This window comes from Dama dama, chromosome X (genome assembly GCF_033118175.1).
Source record: "Dama dama isolate Ldn47 chromosome X, ASM3311817v1, whole genome shotgun sequence".
Taxonomy (NCBI): Eukaryota; Metazoa; Chordata; class Mammalia; order Artiodactyla; family Cervidae; genus Dama; species Dama dama.
The window spans coordinates 134861022-134881041 of record NC_083714.1 but is presented as its reverse complement, the minus strand read 5'-3'; the positions used below and the strand labels follow the sequence as shown (position 1 = coordinate 134881041).

General features: G+C 44.1%; 1 protein-coding gene across 6 annotated transcripts in view; it reads right to left on the bottom strand.

Moving 5' to 3' along the window:
- The window catches only part of PHKA2 (phosphorylase kinase regulatory subunit alpha 2), a 93176-nt gene that overhangs the window by 13055 nt on the left and 60101 nt on the right, over positions 1-20020 (bottom strand). For all 6 annotated transcript variants that reach the window (XM_061135973.1, XM_061135978.1, XM_061135975.1 and 3 more), the window contains 9 exons: positions 19286-19364; positions 16937-17071; positions 16160-16269; positions 14887-15031; positions 14550-14628; positions 10334-10503; positions 9272-9445; positions 1290-1378; positions 212-345 (listed from right to left, as the gene is read on the bottom strand). In XM_061135973.1, coding sequence (XP_060991956.1) covers positions 212-345; positions 1290-1378; positions 9272-9445; positions 10334-10503; positions 14550-14628; positions 14887-15031; positions 16160-16269; positions 16937-17071; positions 19286-19364 — 1115 coding nt within the window. The remainder of the gene's footprint in view (positions 1-211; positions 346-1289; positions 1379-9271; positions 9446-10333; positions 10504-14549; positions 14629-14886; positions 15032-16159; positions 16270-16936; positions 17072-19285; positions 19365-20020) is intronic.

Below are 20020 nucleotides of genomic sequence, written 5' to 3'. Positions count from 1 at the left end.
CGGGACCGTGTTATCTTCTGTCCATTTGAAACAGAAGCCTGACATCAGGAAACGGTGAGATCCTGGCTTCAGCCAGTCTTCTCATTTCAGCAGGCACAGAAGGGGATGGAGTCTGGGTACTCTGGGTGACTACAACCATAATGCAGCTGGCTGCCAGGCCAAAGCCACAGAGAAGAGAGAAAGCTGGACCTCACCAAGATCCTGCACTTACTTTATTACATACAGAATGTATAGAATGTCTGCTTGGTCCTGTAGGTTCGAACAGTCTTTCAACTGCTCAACCAGCTTCTCACAGTCCACGTCGCCATGGTCATCTCTGGGAAACTGGAAGTCATCTTCAGGGGCCTGTCCATACAAAAGACAAAAAGCAGGGCTTGGGGGCTGGGCATGCACTTACAGAAGATGAGAAAGTGACACACCAACCCGGTCTTGGCACTCTGCTGCTGTGCCATTCTCCAGGTTTTCGTGGGATCTTTGGTGGCTTTTTTTTTTCCTGACCAGTGAATCACTATGTCAGTCGTTGTCTACAGGAGACTGAACAGGTTAAAATCTGTGTAAATTTTATTTATGTGAAGGTCAAAAATGGGCAAAACCAACCCTGGTGTTAGAAGTTACCTGTGGAGGGAGAGGCCAGGTGGGGCACCAAAGGCGCTTGTCCCTCACATGGGTCTGTTGGCTTGGTGATAATTCACTTAGCCCTATGCTTATATTTTATATACTTTTTATACATTAAACTTCAATAGAATATTTTTTGAAGGCAAAACACAAAATGTGAGTTTTAAACAACATAAAATTGTGGTTAAAATAGTCTCCAAAAGATGCCAAATCTTTCTGATAAAAGCAAAGGAGATTTGGAATAACGTAACAAATTATGGGAACTAGTGGGGAATATTCTGAGAGTTTCTTCTCCAGAGGAATCTTTTTCCGGTTTCCTGCCCTGCTCTGAAAGCAACCCAGCCTTGGCTGATGGTCCCAGAGAGGCCAGGATTGGTAGCAAGCTGCCGTGTTTTCTTTGGGTGGCACAGATTCTGGTGAGTGGCAGAATGTCAGGAGCCTTCTCCATGCCAACATATAAAGGTCTGGGTCAAATTCAATGTACAGACAGACATAAACCACAATCCAGACACCAAAGTGGGTGCACATGAAAACCCAGCTTCTAACCCTACAAGTCCTACATATCAAGAAATATGGTCTTTCTTTTGAGGTAAACCATTTAACAAGAGCTCCTGGGACTACACCAGCACAAAAGAACATTATACTTCTTGAAAAAGTGATCCCAAATACTTTACCTTTTTTAGGAATGGCTGAGGAGAATCAACAAGATTCAGCGATTTACGGTGGGCACTTAGAACTTTAGTTGGCAAAGCCATGGGAACAACTAGAGAAAAAAAGAATAAAGAGCTCCTCTGAGCAGGAGAAAGGATAAAAAAAAAATTTTCAAGAGCTAAGGTGGCTACTCCTTATTCAATACAAACCAAATAAGGAATGATTACTTACTTAAATTTCAAAAAGAATTTTTCATGTAGCTAGATCATGTGCTAAATGTGGAAACAAGCAATGAACAGGACAGAGATCTTGGCTTAAGAAATATATTTTCACTTTTCTCTCTTAGAATTCAGGGGAAACTACATAGCAAGTAGGACTGGAAGGGGCCTTAGAAATAAATGATCAACTCCGACTTCTTTTTCTTTCAGATGGGGAAACTGAAACCCAGAGACAGTAGACCATTTGTCCAAGGTCCTGTCCACTATTTGTGTCCCTTTGCCACTGCAGGGTGTTAGTGCTTCTGTTTTATAACCACCTTTATTTACCTTGAGGGGAGCCCACACCACAGAGCCTGTGGGATCTTGGTTCCCTGACCAGGGACTGAACCCAGGCCCTGGCAGGGAAAGCACTGAGTCCTAACCCCTAGACCACCAGGGAAATCCTCTTTTAACCACCTTTAGATGTTATCATTGAGGGGCTTCCCTGGTGGCTCAGACATTAAAGAATCTACCTACTGTGCAATGGCTCAGACGGTAAAGAATCTGCCTGCACTGTAGAAGACCCAGTTTCAAGCCCTGGGTTGGGAAGATTCCCAGGAGGAAGAAATGGCAACCCACTCCACTATTCTTGCCTGAGAAATCCCATGGACAGAGGAGCCTGGTGGGCTACAGTACGTGAGATCGCAAAAGAATCAGACACTACTTAGTGACTAAACAACAATGAGATGTTATTATCAATATTTAGTTATTAAGCTGTCTTTTTCTGCCAGGTTATATTGTATCATCTAGAGAAAATGAGTTTTCAAGGTAAAGATGTGGTATATTTAAAAGGCATTTATAAACCTCCAGGTTATACTAGTGAATTAAACATAAGTGTTAATTTTACTTTCTCTTAAACCCCCAATAACAGTACAAAAATAATTAAAAAAAAAAAAAAAAAGGCAAATCCTAAAAACTAGGGAAGCTGAGCAGAAGACAATAATAGAGTTGGAAAGCTAATGGATAAAAGACAATTGGTTTAGTAGACCCAAGGCAACCAAACCCCAAGATTACAGTGGGGAAAACAAGCACCAGTCAAATTTCTACCAGAGAATCCTCAGAAGTCTAAGGAGCTTGCTGCACCATGGACCTCTAGCACCTGGGGGTCCAGAGAGGGTATCCAAAAGAAGGAAGACAGAGAAGAAGCTGTGTGAGAAGCAGTGAGCTCCCTAGATGCCTTCTGCAACTCCACATACCATGGCAACAGCCTTGCTCACCGATAGAAGACTAAAGGGTCTCTCTGAAGAGGGTATAAAGGGGGTGGTATGTGCGTCTCTGGAGGGGGTGCTGACCCACGTGTCTGAAGGGATGGCTAAATGCCTTGGGGGAATATGTGACAGTATAGGTAATCAGACCTTTACCGGTTAAAAAGGACATTGCGAAGGAAGATTGTAGAACATCTCTGGGAAATCTGCCCTGCCTACACCCATAAACAACAGGCCCCACTCACAGGCTTGGAGGTTCTCATGCATGAGCAGATAACCAAGGGGCACCCAGCACTGGAGGAAAGACTAATGTGAAAGACAGAGACCAAAAGCAACAGGAAACATTGACTTGGGGGAAATGGGAGACCATTTAGGGAGAAGAAAATGTAAAAACAAAACCAAAAATCTCTGCCATTAACTTTATTAGAGTCATAAAAATTGTATTGCATGCATGAGACAAGAAGAGATACAATTCAGAGAACAAAGATTTAAACCGTGACAGCAAAATAGGAAAAAGTCAATTGAGCAGGTGGAACAAAAAGTTCAAACAATTGTCCTCAGAACCGAGCAAAAGACAGAGAAATGAAAGACAGGAGAGAAATGATAAAAGACTTCTCCAGGAGGTCAATATTAGAATCACAAAGTACCAGAGAGACAGGACAGAGAAAATGTAAGGAAGGAAATGAATCAAGAAATTATCAGAACAACTGTACAGGACTGAAAAACAGACATTTCCAGATAGACAAGATCCACTGGGCAGCCAACACAGCAGATGAAAATACACCCAGAACAAGGAACACCATTGAAATTTCAGAACCTGAGAGTAAAGAAAAACCTAAAAACTTTGAAAGAGAGGAACAGTTTACATTTAAAGGATCAAAAATCAGAATGGGTTTAGATTTATCAACAGCAACCCTGACAGCAAGAGGACAGTGAAGGGAGGCTTTCAAAATTATCAAAGAAAATTTTTTTCAATCTAGAATTCTATGCCCAGCCAAACTCTCATATGGATAGGGAAAATCTGTAGCTAAGAGAACACACTTGTCATAGCAAACACCCTCTTCCAACAACACAAGAGGTAACTCTACACATGACATCACCAGATGGTCTATAGCAAAATCAGATTGATTATATTCTTTGCAGCGAAGATGGAGAAGCTCTATAGTCAGTAAAAACAAGACCGAGAGCTGACTGTGGATCAGATCATGAGCTCCTTATTGCAAAATTCAGACTTAACGTGAAGAAAGTAAGGAAAACCACTAGACCATTCAGGTATGACCTAAATCAAATCCCTGATGATTATACACAGAAAGTGACAGATTCAAGGGGTAGATCTGATAGAGTGCCTGAAGAACTATCAACGGAGGTTCGTAACACTGTACAAGAGGCAGTGATCAAAACCATACTCAAGAAAAAGAAATGCAACAAGGCAAAATGGTTGTCTGAGAAGGTCTTAGAAATAGCTGAGAAAAGAAGAGAAGCAAAAAGCAAAGGAGAAGAGGAAAGATATACCCATCTGAATGCAGAGTTCCAAAGAATAGCAAGGAGAGATAAGAAAGCCTTCTTAAGTGAACAGTGGAAACAAATAGAGGTAAACAACAGAATGGGAAAGACTAGAGATCTCTTCAAGAAAATTAGAGATACCAAGGGAACATTTCATGCAAAGATGGGCACCATAAAGGACAGAAACAGTAAGGCCCTAACAGAAGCAGAAGAGATTAAGAAGAGGTGGCAAGAATACACAGAAGAACTGTACAAAAAAGGTCTTAATAACTCATATAACCATGATGGTGTAGTCACTCACCTAGAGCCAGACATCCTGCCTGGAGTTGTGAGGTCAAGAGGGCCTCAGGAAGCATTACTACGATCAAAGCTGGTGGAGGTGATGGAATTCCTGCTGAACTATTTCAAATCCTAAAAGATAATGCTATAAAAGTGCTGCACTCAATATGCCAGCAAATTTGGAAAACCCAGCAGTGGCCACAGGACTGGAAAAGGTCAGTCTTCATTCCCATACCAAAGAAGGGCAATGCCAAAGAATGTTCAAACTACTGCACAACTGTGGTCATTTCACACACTAGCAAAATCCTTCAAGCTAGGCTTTAACAGTACATGAACTGAGAACTTCCAGATGTACAAGCTGGATTCAGAAAAGGCAGAGAAACCAGAGATCAAATTGCCAACATCTGTTGGATCATAGAGAAAGCAAGGCAATTCCAGAAAAACATCTACTACTGCTTCATTGACTACATTAAAGCCTTTGACTGTGTAGACCACAACAAACTATGGAAAATTCTTAAAGAGATGGGAGTACCAGACCACCTTACCTGCCTCCTGAGAAACCTGTATGCAGGTCAAGAAGCAACAGTTAAAACCAGACATGGAACAACGGACTGGTTCAAAATTGGGAAAGGAGTACATCAAGGCTGTATAGTGTCACCCTGCTTACTTAACATCTATGCAGAGTACATCATGTGAAATGTTGGGCTGGATGAGGCTCAAGCTGGAGTCAAGATAGCCAGGAGAAGTATCAGCAACCTCAGATAAGCAGATGATACCACTCTAACAGCACAGAGTGAAGAGGAACTAAAGAGAGCCTCTTGATGAGGGTGAAAGAGGAGAGTGAAAAAGCTGGCTTAAAACTTCAACATTCAAATAACTAAGATCATGTCATCGGGTCCCATCACTTCATGGCAAATAGATGGGGGAAAATGGAAAAAGTGACAGGCTTTATTTTCCTGGGCTCCAAAGATCACTGCAGACAGTGACTAGAGTCATAAAATTAAAAGACGCTTGCTCCTTGGAAAAAAGCTATGACAAACCTAGACAGTATATTAGAAAGCAGAGACATCACTTTGCCGACAAAGTTCCATATAGTCAAATCTATGGCTTTTTCAGTAGTCATGTACAGATGTGAGAGTTGGACCATAAAGAAGGCTGAGTGTCGAACAATTGATGCCTTTGAACTGTGGTGCTGGAGAAGATTCTTGAGAGTCCCTTGGACAGCAAGGAGATGAAACCAGTCAATCCTAAAGGAAATCGGTCCTGAACATTCATTGGAAGGACTGATGCTAAAGCTGAAGTTCCAATACTTTGGCCATCTGATGCAAAGAGCCGACTCATTAGAAAAGACCCTGATGCTAGGAAAGATTGAAGGCAGGAGAAGGGGGCCACAGAGAATGGGATGTTGGATGGCATTATTGACTCATTGGACATGAGTTTGAGCAAACTCCGAGAGTCAGTGAAGGACAGGGAAGCCTAGCATGCTGCTGTCCATGGGGTTGCAAAGAGCTGGACACAACTTAGTGACTGAACAACAGTTTTCAGACTTGAAAGATCTCAACAATTTTACCTGACATAAACTGTTTCCCAGGGAACTATTGGATGTCCTCCACCAAATAAGACAGTAAGCTAACCAAGAGGAAAAGCTGAGATACATAAAATAGGAGAGCCAAGAAGGAATTCTCCAGTATGATGGTGAAGGAAGATTTCAGGATAAAATCTACATCCTGGGGACTTCTCTGGAGGTCCAGTGGTTAAGACTCCACACTCCCATTGCAGGGGGCATGGGTTCGATCCCAGGCTGTGGAACTAAGATCCTACATGCCACATGCAGCCAATTGGAAATAAAAAATCTACATCATGGACACAGAGGGCAGCCAGGCAAAAATGGTCAGTGAACTTCAGAAACATGCACGCTGAGGGCTACCATCACTGGGCCCTGTTACAGTGAAACTATTGAAACTATTCTAGAATGTATTCTACCAAAGGAATAAATTGAGAAGGGAGAATATGCCAGAATCAAGAACCGGGGAACCCAACTGAAGAGATAAACAAAGGAGATTCCAAGGATTATAATAAAGAAGAGACCCAGGATGCCAGGTATGCAAAAGGCCTAGAGAGCAATCAGTCAGACAGGAGGAAACTTTTGGACTCTAAGCAGTGGGACCATGAGTTTCATACATATGCCTGACCTTGTGGAAGTTTCTAGTGTGTGGCCACTGGAGGGAAGTGAAGCTAATTACAAGGGCAACTGTTATTTTTAGAAAAAAATGAAAAGCAAAAATGATAATGTAGTATACTATAATACTGAGTTGGGAATAATATTTACATACATACAGAGACAGAAATAGTGAATACTGATTTAACTAAACCTTAATACAACTGCATGGACAGGTTAGAGGAAGTGAAGCAGAGGAGTGGTGATTTAAGACAGGTGAATTCCTTACCTGCATAAGTGAAAGGTCACAGATACTGAATAAACATGATGCATCAAAGACAGCAGTTCAGTTCAGTGCTCAGTTGTGTCCAACTCTTTGCAACCCCATGGACTGCAGCATGCCAGGCCTCCCTGTCCATCACAAACTCCCGGAGTTTACCCAAACTCATGTCCAATAAGTTGGTGATACCATCCAACCATCTCATTCTCTGTTATCCCCTTCTCCTCCTGCCCTCAATCTTTCCCAGCATCAGGGTCTTTTCAAATGAGTCAGTTCTTCGCATCAGGTGGCCAAAGTATTGGAGTTCCAGCTTCAGCATCAGTCCTACCAATGAACGCCCAGGACTGATCTCCTTTAGGATGGACTGGTTGGATCTCCTTGCAGTCCAAGGGACTCTCAACACCACAGTTCAAAAGCACCAATTCTTCGGCACTCAGCTTTCTTCACAGGCCAACTCTCACATCCACACATGACTACTGAAAAAACCATAGCTTTGACTAGACAGACCTTTGCTGACAAAGTAATGTCTCTGCTTTTTAATATGTTGTCTAGGTTGGTCATAACTTTCCTTCCAAGGAGTAAGCGTCTTTTCATTTCATGGCTGCAATCACCATCTGCAGTGATTTTAGAGCCCCCCAAAATAAAGTCAGCCACTGTTTCCACTGTTTCCTCATCTATTTCCCATGAAGTGATGGGACCAGATGCCATGATCTTAGTTTTCTGAATGTTGAGCTTTAAGCCAACTTTTTCACTCTCCTCTCTCACTTTCATCAAGAGGCTCTTTAGTTCCTCTTCACTTTCTGCCATAAGGGTGGTGTCATCTGCATATCTGAAGTTATTGATATTTCTCCCAGCAATCTTGATTCCAGCTTGTGCTTCTTCCAGCCCAGCGTTTCTCATGATGTACTCTGAATAGAAGTTAAATAAGCAGGGTGACAATATACAGCCTTGATGTACTCCTTTTCCTATTTGGAACCAGCCTGTTGTTCCATGTCCAGTTCTAACTGTTGCTTCCTGACCTGCATACAGGTTTCTCAAGAGGCAGGTCAGGTGGTCTGATATTCCTATCTCTTTCAGAATTTTCCACAGTTTATTGTGAGCTACACAGTCAAAGGCTTTGGTATATTCAATAAAGCAGAAATAGATGTTTTTCTGGAACTCTCTTGCTTTTTCGATGGTCCAACGGATGTTGGCAATATGATCTCTGGTTCCTCTGTCTTTTCTAAAACCAGCTTGAATATCTGGAAGTTCATGATTCATGTATTGCTGAAGCCTGGCTTGGAGAATTTTGAGCATTACTTTACTAGTGTGTGAGATGAGCGCAATTGTGTGGTAGTTTGAGCATTCTTTGTCATTGCCCTTCTTTGGGACTGGAATGAAAACTGACCTTTTCCAGTCCTGTGGCCACTGCTGAGTTTTCCAAATTTGCTGACATATTGAGTGCAGCACTTTCATAGCATCATCTTTTAGGATTTGAAATAGCTCAACTGGAATTCCATCACCTCCACTAGCTTTGTTTGTAGTGATGCTTCCTAAGGCCCACTTGACTTCACATTCCAGGATGTCTGGCTCTAGGTGTGATCACACCATCGTGATTATCTGGGTCGTGCATATCTGTTTTGTATAGTTCTTCTGTGTATTCTTGCCACCTCTTCTTAATCTCTTCTGCTTCTGTTAAGTCCATACAATTTCTGTCCTTTATTGAACCCATCTTTGCATGAAATGTTCCCTTGGTATCTCTAATTTTCTTGAAGAGATCTCTAGTCTTTCCCATTCTGTTGTTTACCTCTATTTGTTTGCACTGTTCACTTAAGAAGGCTTTCTTATCTCTCCTTGCTATTCTTTGGAACTCTGCATTCAAATGGGTATATCTTTCCTTTTCTCCTTTGCTTTTTGCTTCTCTTCTTTTCTGAGCTATTTTTAAGGCCTCCTCAGACAACCATTTTGCTTTTTTGCATTTCTTTTTCTTGGGGATGGCCTTGATCCCTGTCTCCTGTACAATGTCACAAACCTCCATTCATAGTTCATCAGGCACTCTGTCTATCAGATCTAGTCCCTTAAATCTATTTCTCACTTCCACTGTATACTCATAAGGGATTTGATTTAGGTCATTCAAAGATACATAAATATGAAAAGAAACAACTAAGAGTTGAAAAGTGGTTGCCTCTAAGTAGAACGACTGGGGGCAGTGAGGAGGAGAAAGGTGAGGCAGTAAACAGCTACACTTTGTGGCCTTTAGGATCGTTTGACTTGTACATTATGCTCACACATTACTTTCATAAAAGAAGTTATTTTAGTAGGCAGAGAAAAGTTAATAACATACATGGAATTTCCAAACCCTTTGCTTTTGCCATCACGGAAAGTATATCCCGAGTGGAATGGATAGCACTGAAAACATGGCTGTCCTCTGTCTTCTTACAGAGAGGTGGCAGATAGCACTTCGAGGATGTGCTTTGCAGAAGGTGGTTGATATACTGGTCAAGCTCGTCCTGGCTTTCTGTAATTACACAGGTAAGAAAAAGAGGCAATGAAAACAAGCTGCAGAAACAACTTAAATGCATAAAAGTGAGTATGTGTAGCTGCAAGTACTGAACAGATTTCATGGAAGACAACATTTTGATATAAATACTTGACCTCCACTCTGCCTCTAGAAAGGAAGAGATTTACATAGATGATGCATGTGTTTATAAAGTTATTGTTTGGAAAAACTTCATTCTAAAAAAAGAAAAATACAGGTCAAGATGGTGTTTACATCACATCATCCCAGGATGAGCTGAATATGTAGACAATCTGAGGGCCAGCAGTCAACATCCAATCTTTTGGTTTTCATTTGTCTTGAATGAGCTACACATTATGGAACACCCCACAGACCCAATCCCAAGTCCTATCTAGAAGTGAAAAACAGGTCACTTCAACCCCAAACCTTGCTCAGTTTGAGAAATGTTATATACATAAGATTTTATCACTTACATCCAATCGAGCCAAGACCATTCTACCACTCCTTTGAAAATTCAGGAACTGTGTTTCTTTATATTTTGTGAAAAGTCTCCATTCCTAAAACTCTTTGTCCCTCTAGGTTTAAAAAAAAAAGCCTCACTTTTGCAGTTTAGGTTTTTAAACTGGCAACCCACTCCAGTATTCTTGCCAGGAGAACCCATGGACAGAGGAGCCTGGTGGGCTACAGTCCATGGGATCACAAAGAGTCCGACATGACTGAGCAACTAACACTTTCTTTTATTCATTTTAATACGTCAAAGTTTCTGAAGACTTTTTTGTTGTATTAGTTACCAATCATTTTCTGTGCTTGAGTTTTAGGGCAACTTTATAACAATGCCAAGCTTTAAATAAATTCAGGGACTGCCTGCAAAGGCATTCCAAGCCGTACCTGGATTATAGGTATCTTCCAAATATCCTCCCAGGTCTGAATCACTATCAGGACTGAAGCTCCCTTCACTGGCATCATCAAACAACTTCTCATCACAGTCTGGATCCAGGAAGGTCAGATACGTGTAGAAAGAGGTGGTGAGGAATTCCGAAAGACTCCCTAATTTTACTCTGCCAAGGAGACACTATGTTAGAGATATAGGTGGATGTGGACAAACTTCCATGATGAATCATCGAGACAATTTTCAATAACCAGGTGGCGCTTCTGCCAGAATCCATAAATACGTCACTCGCAGATTGCCCCATACAAGTAGTCAGCCAAGAAATGAAAATGAAAATTCAATAGCAAGTATGAAGTGGAAGCACATAGCATATTAAAAGCCAAAATGAATCATACTGATTTCTTACTCCTAAACCCAACACAAATAGAAATCTATTTTACTGAACCAACCAAAGTTTTACAAAACATATTGAGCGAACCACTTTTAAACAAAGCCAACCCTTGAGGATTTTTTGCCCTAAAACAACTAGACCAGAACAAAACCACAAGAAATGATTCTCTGGGTGCCCTAGTGCTAGCTTTTATGAGTCCCTGTCACACAAGGCCTCGGGAGGAGAGTGGGGGTAAATGTTGGGAGAGTCACCGTTCAGAGCAAAGTGCTCTCTAGAAGGAATGGGATGAGCAGGCCATCCCCAGAAGGGGACACTGGCCCAGAGTCGCCCTATCGTCAGTCTGGGAAAAGTTCCACAGAACCTCTGGGAGCAGGGTTTGGCAGTATGGGGTTCTGCTGCAAAGGCAGCATTCTCCAAGTTCTTGCTTCCCAAGCCTGGGATGTCTACCCTACAGAAAGAGAGCCAGCACTATGTGCTTCTTAAAATGCTAGATCTGGAGGCAGAAAACTATAGGCTGCCTCAGAGCTACCAGGGTCAGATTATGACTGGTTTAAATGGCTTAGTTGGAGAAGAGCAAACAGAAGCAGGCAATGCAAATGAATTCACAAGTGTGTGAGCCTCAAGAAGGCAAGAAGCGCTGCCTGAGGGTAAGAAAAGCCTTCTAATCGAGTAAAGGTGAAAGTGAAAGTCGCTCAGTCCTGTCCCACTCTTTGGGACCCCATGGACTATACAGACCACGGAATTCTCTCAGCCAGAATATTGGAGTGGGTAGCCTTTCCCTTCTCCAGGGGATCTTCCCAACCCAGGGAACAAACCCAGGTCTCCCGTATTGCAGGTGGATTCTTTACCAGCTGAGCCACAAGGGAAGCCCAAGAATACTGGAGTGGGTAGCCTATCTCTTCTCCAGTGGATCTTCCCGATCCAGGAATGGAAAATGGAACCGAGGTCTCCAGTGCAAAGAAACAGAGGAAAACAATAGAATGGGAAAGACTAGAGATCTCTTCAAGAAAATCAGAGATACCAAGAGAACATTTCATGCAGTGATAAGCACAATAAAGGGCAGAAACAGTAGAACCTAACAGAAGTAGAAGAGATTAAGAAGAGGTGACAAGAATACATAGAACTGTACAAAAAAAGGTCTTAATGACCCAGAAAACAATGATGGTATCGGTCACTCACCTAGGATCAGACATCCTGCCTGGAGTTGTGAGGTCAAGCGGGCCTCAGGAAGCATCACTACAAACAAAGCTAGTGGAGGTGACAGAACTCCAGCTGAGCTATCTCAAATCCTAAAAGATGATGCTATGAAAGTGCCAGAAAGACTGCCGGGAGAAATGTCAATAACCTCAGGTATACAGATGACACCACCCTTATGGCAAAAAGCAAAGAAGAACTAAAGAGCCTCTTGATGAGGGTGAAAGGAGAGTGAAAAAGCTGGCTTAAAACTCAACATTCAAAAAACTAAGATCATGTCATTGGGTCCCATCACTTCCTGGCAAATAGATGGGGAAACAATGGAAACAGTGACAGACTTTATTTTCTGGGGCTCCAAAATCACTGCAGATGGTGACCGCAGCCATGAAATTAAAAGATGCTTGCTCCTTGGAAGAAAAGCTATGACCAACCTAGGCAGCAAATTAAAAAGCAGAGACATCACTTTGCTGATAAAGGGCCATATAGTCAAAGCTACGGTTTTTCCAGTAGTCACGTATGGATGTGAGAGCTGGATGATAAAGAAGTCTGAGCACCTAAGAATTGATGCTTTCGAACTGTGGCGCTGGAAGGCTCTTAAAGAGTCCCACCATGGACTGCAAGGAGATCCAACCAGTCCATCCTAAAGGAAATCAGTCCTGAGTATTCATTGGAAGGAGTGATGCTGAAGCTGAAGCTCCAATACTTTGGCCACCTGATATGAAGAGCCAACTCACTGGAAAAGATCCTGATGCTGGGAAAGATTGAAGGTAGGAGGAGAAGGAGATGACAGAGGATGAGATGGTTGGATGGCATCACTGACTTGATGGACATGAATTTGAGCAAGCTCTGGGAGATGGTAAAGGACAGGGAAGCCTGGTGTGCTGTAGTCCATTGGGGTTGCAAGGAGTCAGACATGACTTAGCAACTGAACAACAACCAGGTGGGTCCAGAGGATAGAGTCTGGCATGTACAGTGAGTTCAGTTTTTCAAATACCCTCAGACTTAAAAAAGAGCCAAAATGAGATTCAACTTTAATTATTAATTACTTAGTAGGAATCGTGGAGCCTAGGCATCCCTCTTTCTTTCCATGGATCTGTGAATTGTTTGCCATACTCTGTAAACAGAAGCCCCTCTCGATTCCTGTAAGCCTCCATCCAGCTCGACCTGGTGGTTAAAGCCCAGTTTCTGTATTCACATGGCGCTTTGGCATCTACTCATCTTGTGCCCCTGGCTCTCTGAGCCTACAGAACCTTGCATACAAAATAGGAATATTTGCTCGAGACAAAGAAAAGGACAACATGAGATGACACATAAAGAGACAAAGAATACACTGCATGCCCAAACAATTGTACACAGTATCCTTTTGACGATGATAAGATTTCAGAAAAAGAATTCATCTTGGAAAACAGTCAATTACGGGCATGTGGTATTGTCTCTCGGTTATGACACCATATGCCAGGTGGTAACTTATCCAAGCTGGAGATGAAATGTACACAAGTGGATGCCAACTGCAGTCATGGTGCCAGCCCTGGGATGTTGACAGCAGAATGGTGAGGAGGACCTCACTGACACTCATGAGAGAGGCCAGGAGAAGCCTGGAGCAAGGACCACTTCAGTGTACAGCAAACCCCACAGCAAGTTCAGTGAGCAGAGGTGCCAACCCCGGGCTTAGAAATAATGTGGTGACTCAACCCAGCGGACATTGGGCTAAGTGAGACCAACCAGTCACAAAAAGGCAAACACTGGACGAGACCACTTAGGAGAGACACCTAGAGACAGAAATCAGACCGTGGTTGTCAGGGCCAGGGGCGGAGCAGGTGAACAGTGGTTTCAGGGGTAGAGTTTCAGTTTTACAAGATGAAAAGAGCTCTAAGAGACTGGTTGCAAACAATGTGAATGTACTTAATGCAACCGAATTGTACACTTAAAATGGTTTAGGTGGCAAATTTTATATTACATATAGTTTACTATTTAAAAAAATTACCATGGCAGCAGGGTCCCTGGCATGGGAGGATGTGAGAAGAAAGGCAAACTTCAATTCCCAAACACTTCTAGCAACTGGCATTTCATCAGGAACCCAATGGCAGCCTCCCCGACCTCAGGAAAGGCCACATGTGACTTGAGCTGACTGCACGGTGAGGTTCTCCTGGGGCCCTTCTGCCATATTCCAGCAGTTTCACAGAGATCAGGACACGGAGGCTACAGAGAAATCCTCTACCTTGTGACAGGGGTGTCCCTGGGAGGTGAGCCCCTATCCCTTAAAGTGATTTGATTACTGAGTACCTGCCAGCCCCAAGGCACTGGGGGTTTGCTAGCCCACCTTTGAGCAGAAACAGATTTCACATTCCACACATGCATCTCAAGGGGGCCACTTCGGAGAGACTTGATTCATTCACAGCTCTATGCTCCAGGCCTCCTGGCGCCCATAAAAGCTTCACAAACACCCACCAAATACTGCTTAGAGATAATTCCAGTTTCATATGGGTGACCGGATTAGATGTTTTAACTTCCTTTTTACTCTAAAGCTCCACACTTCTATGTTCAGCAGTGGATATGGAAAATGGGGGAAGGGCAGTAAAAGGCTTTAAGAAAGGTCAATGTTACTTTTCTAGAAAAAAATCACAAATTACCTAGCTCCTCCAAAATATCCATCCTCTAGTTTGCGAATTGTAGCAAGAACAGCAGAATGAATATCTGAGCCATCATTTGCTAAAAAGAAAAAAAAAAACAGATGAATTAGTTCACTTCATCTGGGAATACTTTGTTTGGGTATGTACTAAAAAGTGTTCATCAACACCAACCAATTAAAATACGTAGAGCGTAGGAGATTCCCAACCTCAGAAACCTAACTGCTCAGAACCCTCTTTGGTACCTAGCTCTGTCCATGGGACTCATTTTAAACATTTTGCAAAGATTAAAGACTACCTATGGGACATGAGTCAGGGCAGATCAAGTTCATGGACTTACTGAGCATGGTATGTGTGATGGGGAAGGTGAGCGTGGGTCTGCCCGTCATCCGCCAGCAGGTGCACAGGTAGGCCAGCTCAATCCTCAGCATCTCCACGATCATCTCGTTGTCCAGGGCCAGGTAGAAGTGATGCTGGTCGGTGAACTGCAAGTCACAACAGGCCAGGTTCACCGCTGTCCTGCCTTCCCCTCCACACCACCTCAGCTGTCATTCATTGTAGCACTAATGTTTGGATTTTGTTTCCAGAGAAGAGACTCAACCCTGGTTCCATCGTGGGGCTTTCCTTGTGACCACACCCATCGATCTGCCCCAGCCTGGAGCTAGGGCTCCATTAGTGCTAAGCGTGGGAGGAAAGGGCACTCGGCTAGGTCTATTTATGGCTCCTCAAATGGGGATTTAAGGACCTAGCCCAGCAGTGCTGTCCCTGAAAGGAAATCAATAACTCCTTAATTCCAGTTGCGGTCCAGGGCTGCTGAGCTCAGAGATGCTTTCCTAGTGGAGCCACTGAAAGCAGGTGAGACATGGAGACTGTTTACCTGACTGACGGCCTGGTTAACGTGAACTATGGGCACTGTTGTGTCGTGTCCAGGAAAATCATACTGCTGCCCTGGCCTCTGGACCCATGCACACTCCGCTCTGGTATAAAATTCATTATGAAGGGAAATAACTCCCAAGATTTGAGCAAGCAGCACAGGCTGGATGAGAAAGAGCAACTTGAGGTGACTGACCCATGAGCCCATGGCCAACTATGTGCCCAAGCAGTTGGGGGGCTGTGCCTCCTGCTGACAAACTGATCTCTCAGTTGGCCTTTCTAGCTGCTGAATGGATGAAAAAGGCTTCATCTGCATTTCACAGGGCTTGTTTCCTTTGGAAACAAAAACTCTAAAGAAAAGACCCATAAGCAGTATATTCAGAATCCCATCAAGGGAGCTGGGGCCTGAAAACTCAGACTCCCCATGTGGGAGTCCACTGACAGACCCTGCTGACAAGCTGAGAGAGTGTTAGGGGCACGAGGGCTGTAAGTGCCATGCACTAGCCAATTTGTAAAGTGTGTGCATTTCATACTGGAAATGATGGCATACTCAGAGCTACGCAGCATTTACTGAGCACCTACCATGAGTAAATGACTGTATTAGGTCTTGGATGTCATCCTTTGTCTGTATTTGAACACTTGCAGGCACACCCTGCTGCATTCAAAGTAGCTCGCCAGACAGAAAAAGAGAGCTTAATAAACAAATGCTTGTTGCTTTGCTACTGGCCTGCTCTTCTCACCTGGGGCGTGAAAGTAAAGATCTGGTTCCTAATCACATATAGTTTAGATGTCCCAAGGACACCAATGTGCCGATACGGTCGCCCACTCAATCTCATATTCTTATTCCGTCCTATGTAGAAAGTAAAAGAGAAATTCAAGTTAGAGTAGGCACAGTGAAATCTAATCCAAGTGATTCTGCCTAAGCCTGAACTTACTGATATGTTAAACAACTCACTCTAGGGTTTGGTTTTTCCAATACTGTTATCCTTCTTTGGGACAAGGATGAATTAAGAAAAGAATCCCACTCCCTTTTTTTCATGCATATATAAGAACACGACCCAGTAAAACATCTATATGGAATAAAACTATTAAGAAGAGCTTATTGTTTACTTTTTATTTATTTAGTATGGAACCACGATCCTAAACTGTCAGATTTGAGATAAAGAGAACACGCCTCCCATTTTAATGGGTAAATGAGCATTTTTTAGACCATGGAAAAAATTTAGAAACATTATCAAGATGCAAATGACTGCTTCAGTTGTGAATTTCCAAAGATGGCTCCTTATTTTACCACATATCTGACAAATCACTGGCCACCTGTGGTGACATCTCCTGAACAGACATGAGAGGAATGTGCTTGTCCAGTCATTCCTCTTCACATCAAACAATCAAACCATCTACTTTGGTGCTTTGCCCAACTCTTTAGAATTTACACATATCACAGTCTCCTCCAGACCTCAAACCTAGAACCGAGATGCAACCTCCCCTAAAACACCTTGCTATTTCCCCAAACCTACCAAGCTTGGCATATATGTGACTGAGGATGCGGCCTGGCTGGACTCGGATTGGATGAATGTCAGTGATACTCTGAACGTTGACCCCATGTTTCCTCAGCAGCTCCTTAATGTGGTTGTTTTCTGCCAGAACAGTCACTGTGAACAAGAACGTAGTGTCTGCATTAGATGGTGGCCCTTGTCCCCTCACAGACACTCGCTGTTGTCTGCTCCCGTCTCTAATCTGTCATATACACATCAGCAGGCTTGCCACAGGCTGGGAGGTTTTGAAATGGACAGCACTTGTCCTGTCGCTCTTCCCAGTTCTCTCTGGCCTCATCTCCCTTCAACACCTACAATGTATATTTAACAAGTGCCCTCAATGTACAAGACAGTCTGAGACCTGTAGAAATGGCTTGCAACAGGTCACAAGCCAAGTTACCAATCTCAAGTGATGTCCTGCCTCTGACTGATGGGGATGAGCTTTATACACTCAGGAGAGAAGGAAGGGTGGACCTACCAGTGGGCTGGTGGTAGTGGGGCAGCCTGGCCCACCGGGAAGCAGAGCACACAGACCTCGCTGGTGGGCAAGAGCCACCCCAGAGGTGGGTCGCACACCCCAATGGGCTGGGCTGGGGCCCATCTTCAGGGAGTGAGGCTAGGCATCTGGCTCTCTGGGATGCGGGGTTTCAGGTGGGCTCAGACCCCCATTCCTGCTGTACCAGTACCGCCAGCTTTTAAGAGAAGGGACCATACACTGACAAAGGAAGGGAGTGTCAGGGAAGGGGCTAGAGAAAGGGAGCTCTGGCCATACAGAGAGTAACCGCTGCCGGGTTCAGCTGCGGGGAGCCTGCCAGGAACTGGAGCAGCTTGGGGCGGTGTTGAGGCCAGAGGAAAGACTTCTTTACTGCTAATGTAGCCCCCTGAGCCCTACCACTGAACCCTGAGGCCGGCAACTCCTGAAGCTATGATACCTACAAATGCGGCTGAGACCTTGTACTTATATAGCACATGAGACTTCTCCAAAGTATATTAATACCCACGACCTCATCTGAGCCTCACAACAAGGCCCTGAGGGGAACCTGCAGTTACAGCTGAGCAGAGACGGGAAGGTAAGCCCCGGGCCCCAGCATGGGGACATTGGCCACGCAGGAGTGGGCCAGCAGTTGCCCTTCACATCCGTCTCTCTGGAAGCTTCCAACACCATGCAGAGGTCTGCACGGATCAGAGCCACACAGTGGTCACTGTGTGGGAATGACTCTTTCAGAGGAGACCTGTGAGCCTGCTGATATGACAGAGCTGCACGCAGAGAAGTTTCTGAGACTGGACTTCCCGTTCCTCCAGGCCACAATCTCTGATATTTTCTACTCTGTTTTCTTCTGTTGCATTAAAAAAAAAAAAAAAAAAAGGTGCTCAGGCTCCGTCAAGCTGTTCCAGCCCACAATTGGAAGAGCGGCCTTGTGGACTGAAGGGATCACTTGGCAGCGTGTGCTCCAGTGACAGGCAGAGACAGTGGGGTCAGCTGTGGGTCCCTTATGTGTAAGAGGGGGATGATAATGATGATCATCACAGTTTCTACCTCATCAGGATGCTATGATGGTTGGGCGTGGGACACAGCAGTGACCAGTGATGACCTGCACACGACCTCTGCTGTAACCCAGGCAAGCGCAGTGAAATGCGTCCGTGGCCACAGACAGGGAGTGTGTGTGTATCAAGCAACACAGAAGCTACAAAAATAAGGCCACTGTCCTTAAGAAATGTACAGTGTACACTAGGGTACACAGGCATAGACATGACGTGCTGATACTAGCTGGTGTAGATGTCGCTCTCTGAGGCATGTGCACTCCTGAGGAGTCCCCCCTTGGGGGGAAGAGTAGGGAGACAGCACCGGTCGTGAGAGCCTGAGGCACAGAGAGGGGAAGCCATGGGGCGGTCAGAGCCAGCGCTGCAGCAGTGGTCGGGCTGGCCCTGCACTTCTGTGGAAGTGCCGGCTGGAGAGGAGGGGAGGCAGGTGAGAACATGGACCAGCGGCTCTGGAAAGAAGTCAGACCTCCAAGGGAGGAATGAGTGAACTCTCGCTTGAGTTTTGAGTTTTCAGCAAGGTCATATTCTACTTTTTAAAGGACAGCAGTTATAAAAAAATGATGCCCAATGAATCACTTGTGCCCCAGTTGCAATCAAGGTTTAGATTCAAGAAAACTGCTAGCTAGAAACCAACTCTGAGATTAGGAGCTGCTGAGTTATAGAACGTATTTCACAGAATTGATATATGCTAAAGTATATCCATACATAGTCTTTAAAAAAATTAAATGTGCTGTAAAAATCACATTGGTTTTACAAAGCTAAATATGAATAGGAAACACACTCACAAACCTTGTACGACGACATCAGGTTTGACTGAAGTGGAAAATCTTCTGTTCAAGGGATCAATTTCACCAGCAGCAAGGAATCCCTAGGAAAATAGGAGCATTAACGCCATGATACACTGATAAAAGTTCACCTTAAACCTAAGTTTCGAAATAAAATATCTGGAGGCTCAAGATTTTCAGTATTTTAGTCCTTTATATTTTTCCAAGGCAATTCCTTTTCTCTGAACATATTGTACACTATAGCATTCAGAAGGCACTCTATCGTGTTTACAGCAGCCAGCTCTCCAGAGCTAGTCAAACACACCAACCTTGTGTGAGTGTGAAGAATAAGGGTAACTCGTGCTCCCTGATCCTCACCCTGCACCAGGTACAGTGCTGAGCTCTGTACACACACTGCCACACAGTCCTCCTAACAGGTAGGCACCACCATTCACACCACCTTACTGGGTGTCTTGGCCTGAGAAACCAATGCAGTGAGAAACTGGGAAACCAAGGCACTGAGTTCAGGATGAGGGGCAGAGTGAGGACTTGGCCCAGAGCTGACTGTCCTGAAACAAAAAAACTCCCCTCCCTGCTGGCATAGTACTCTCTGAATGTGACTCTCCTCACATGATCTATGAATGACAGGTACCCTAAGACAGGGGACCAAGGTGTTCTGGGAGTCCTGAGGACAAAGTGGACCTCATGCAGGGCCTACATGAGGGCCTTCACTCTGGGAGGAGGAAACAAAAGTAGAGGG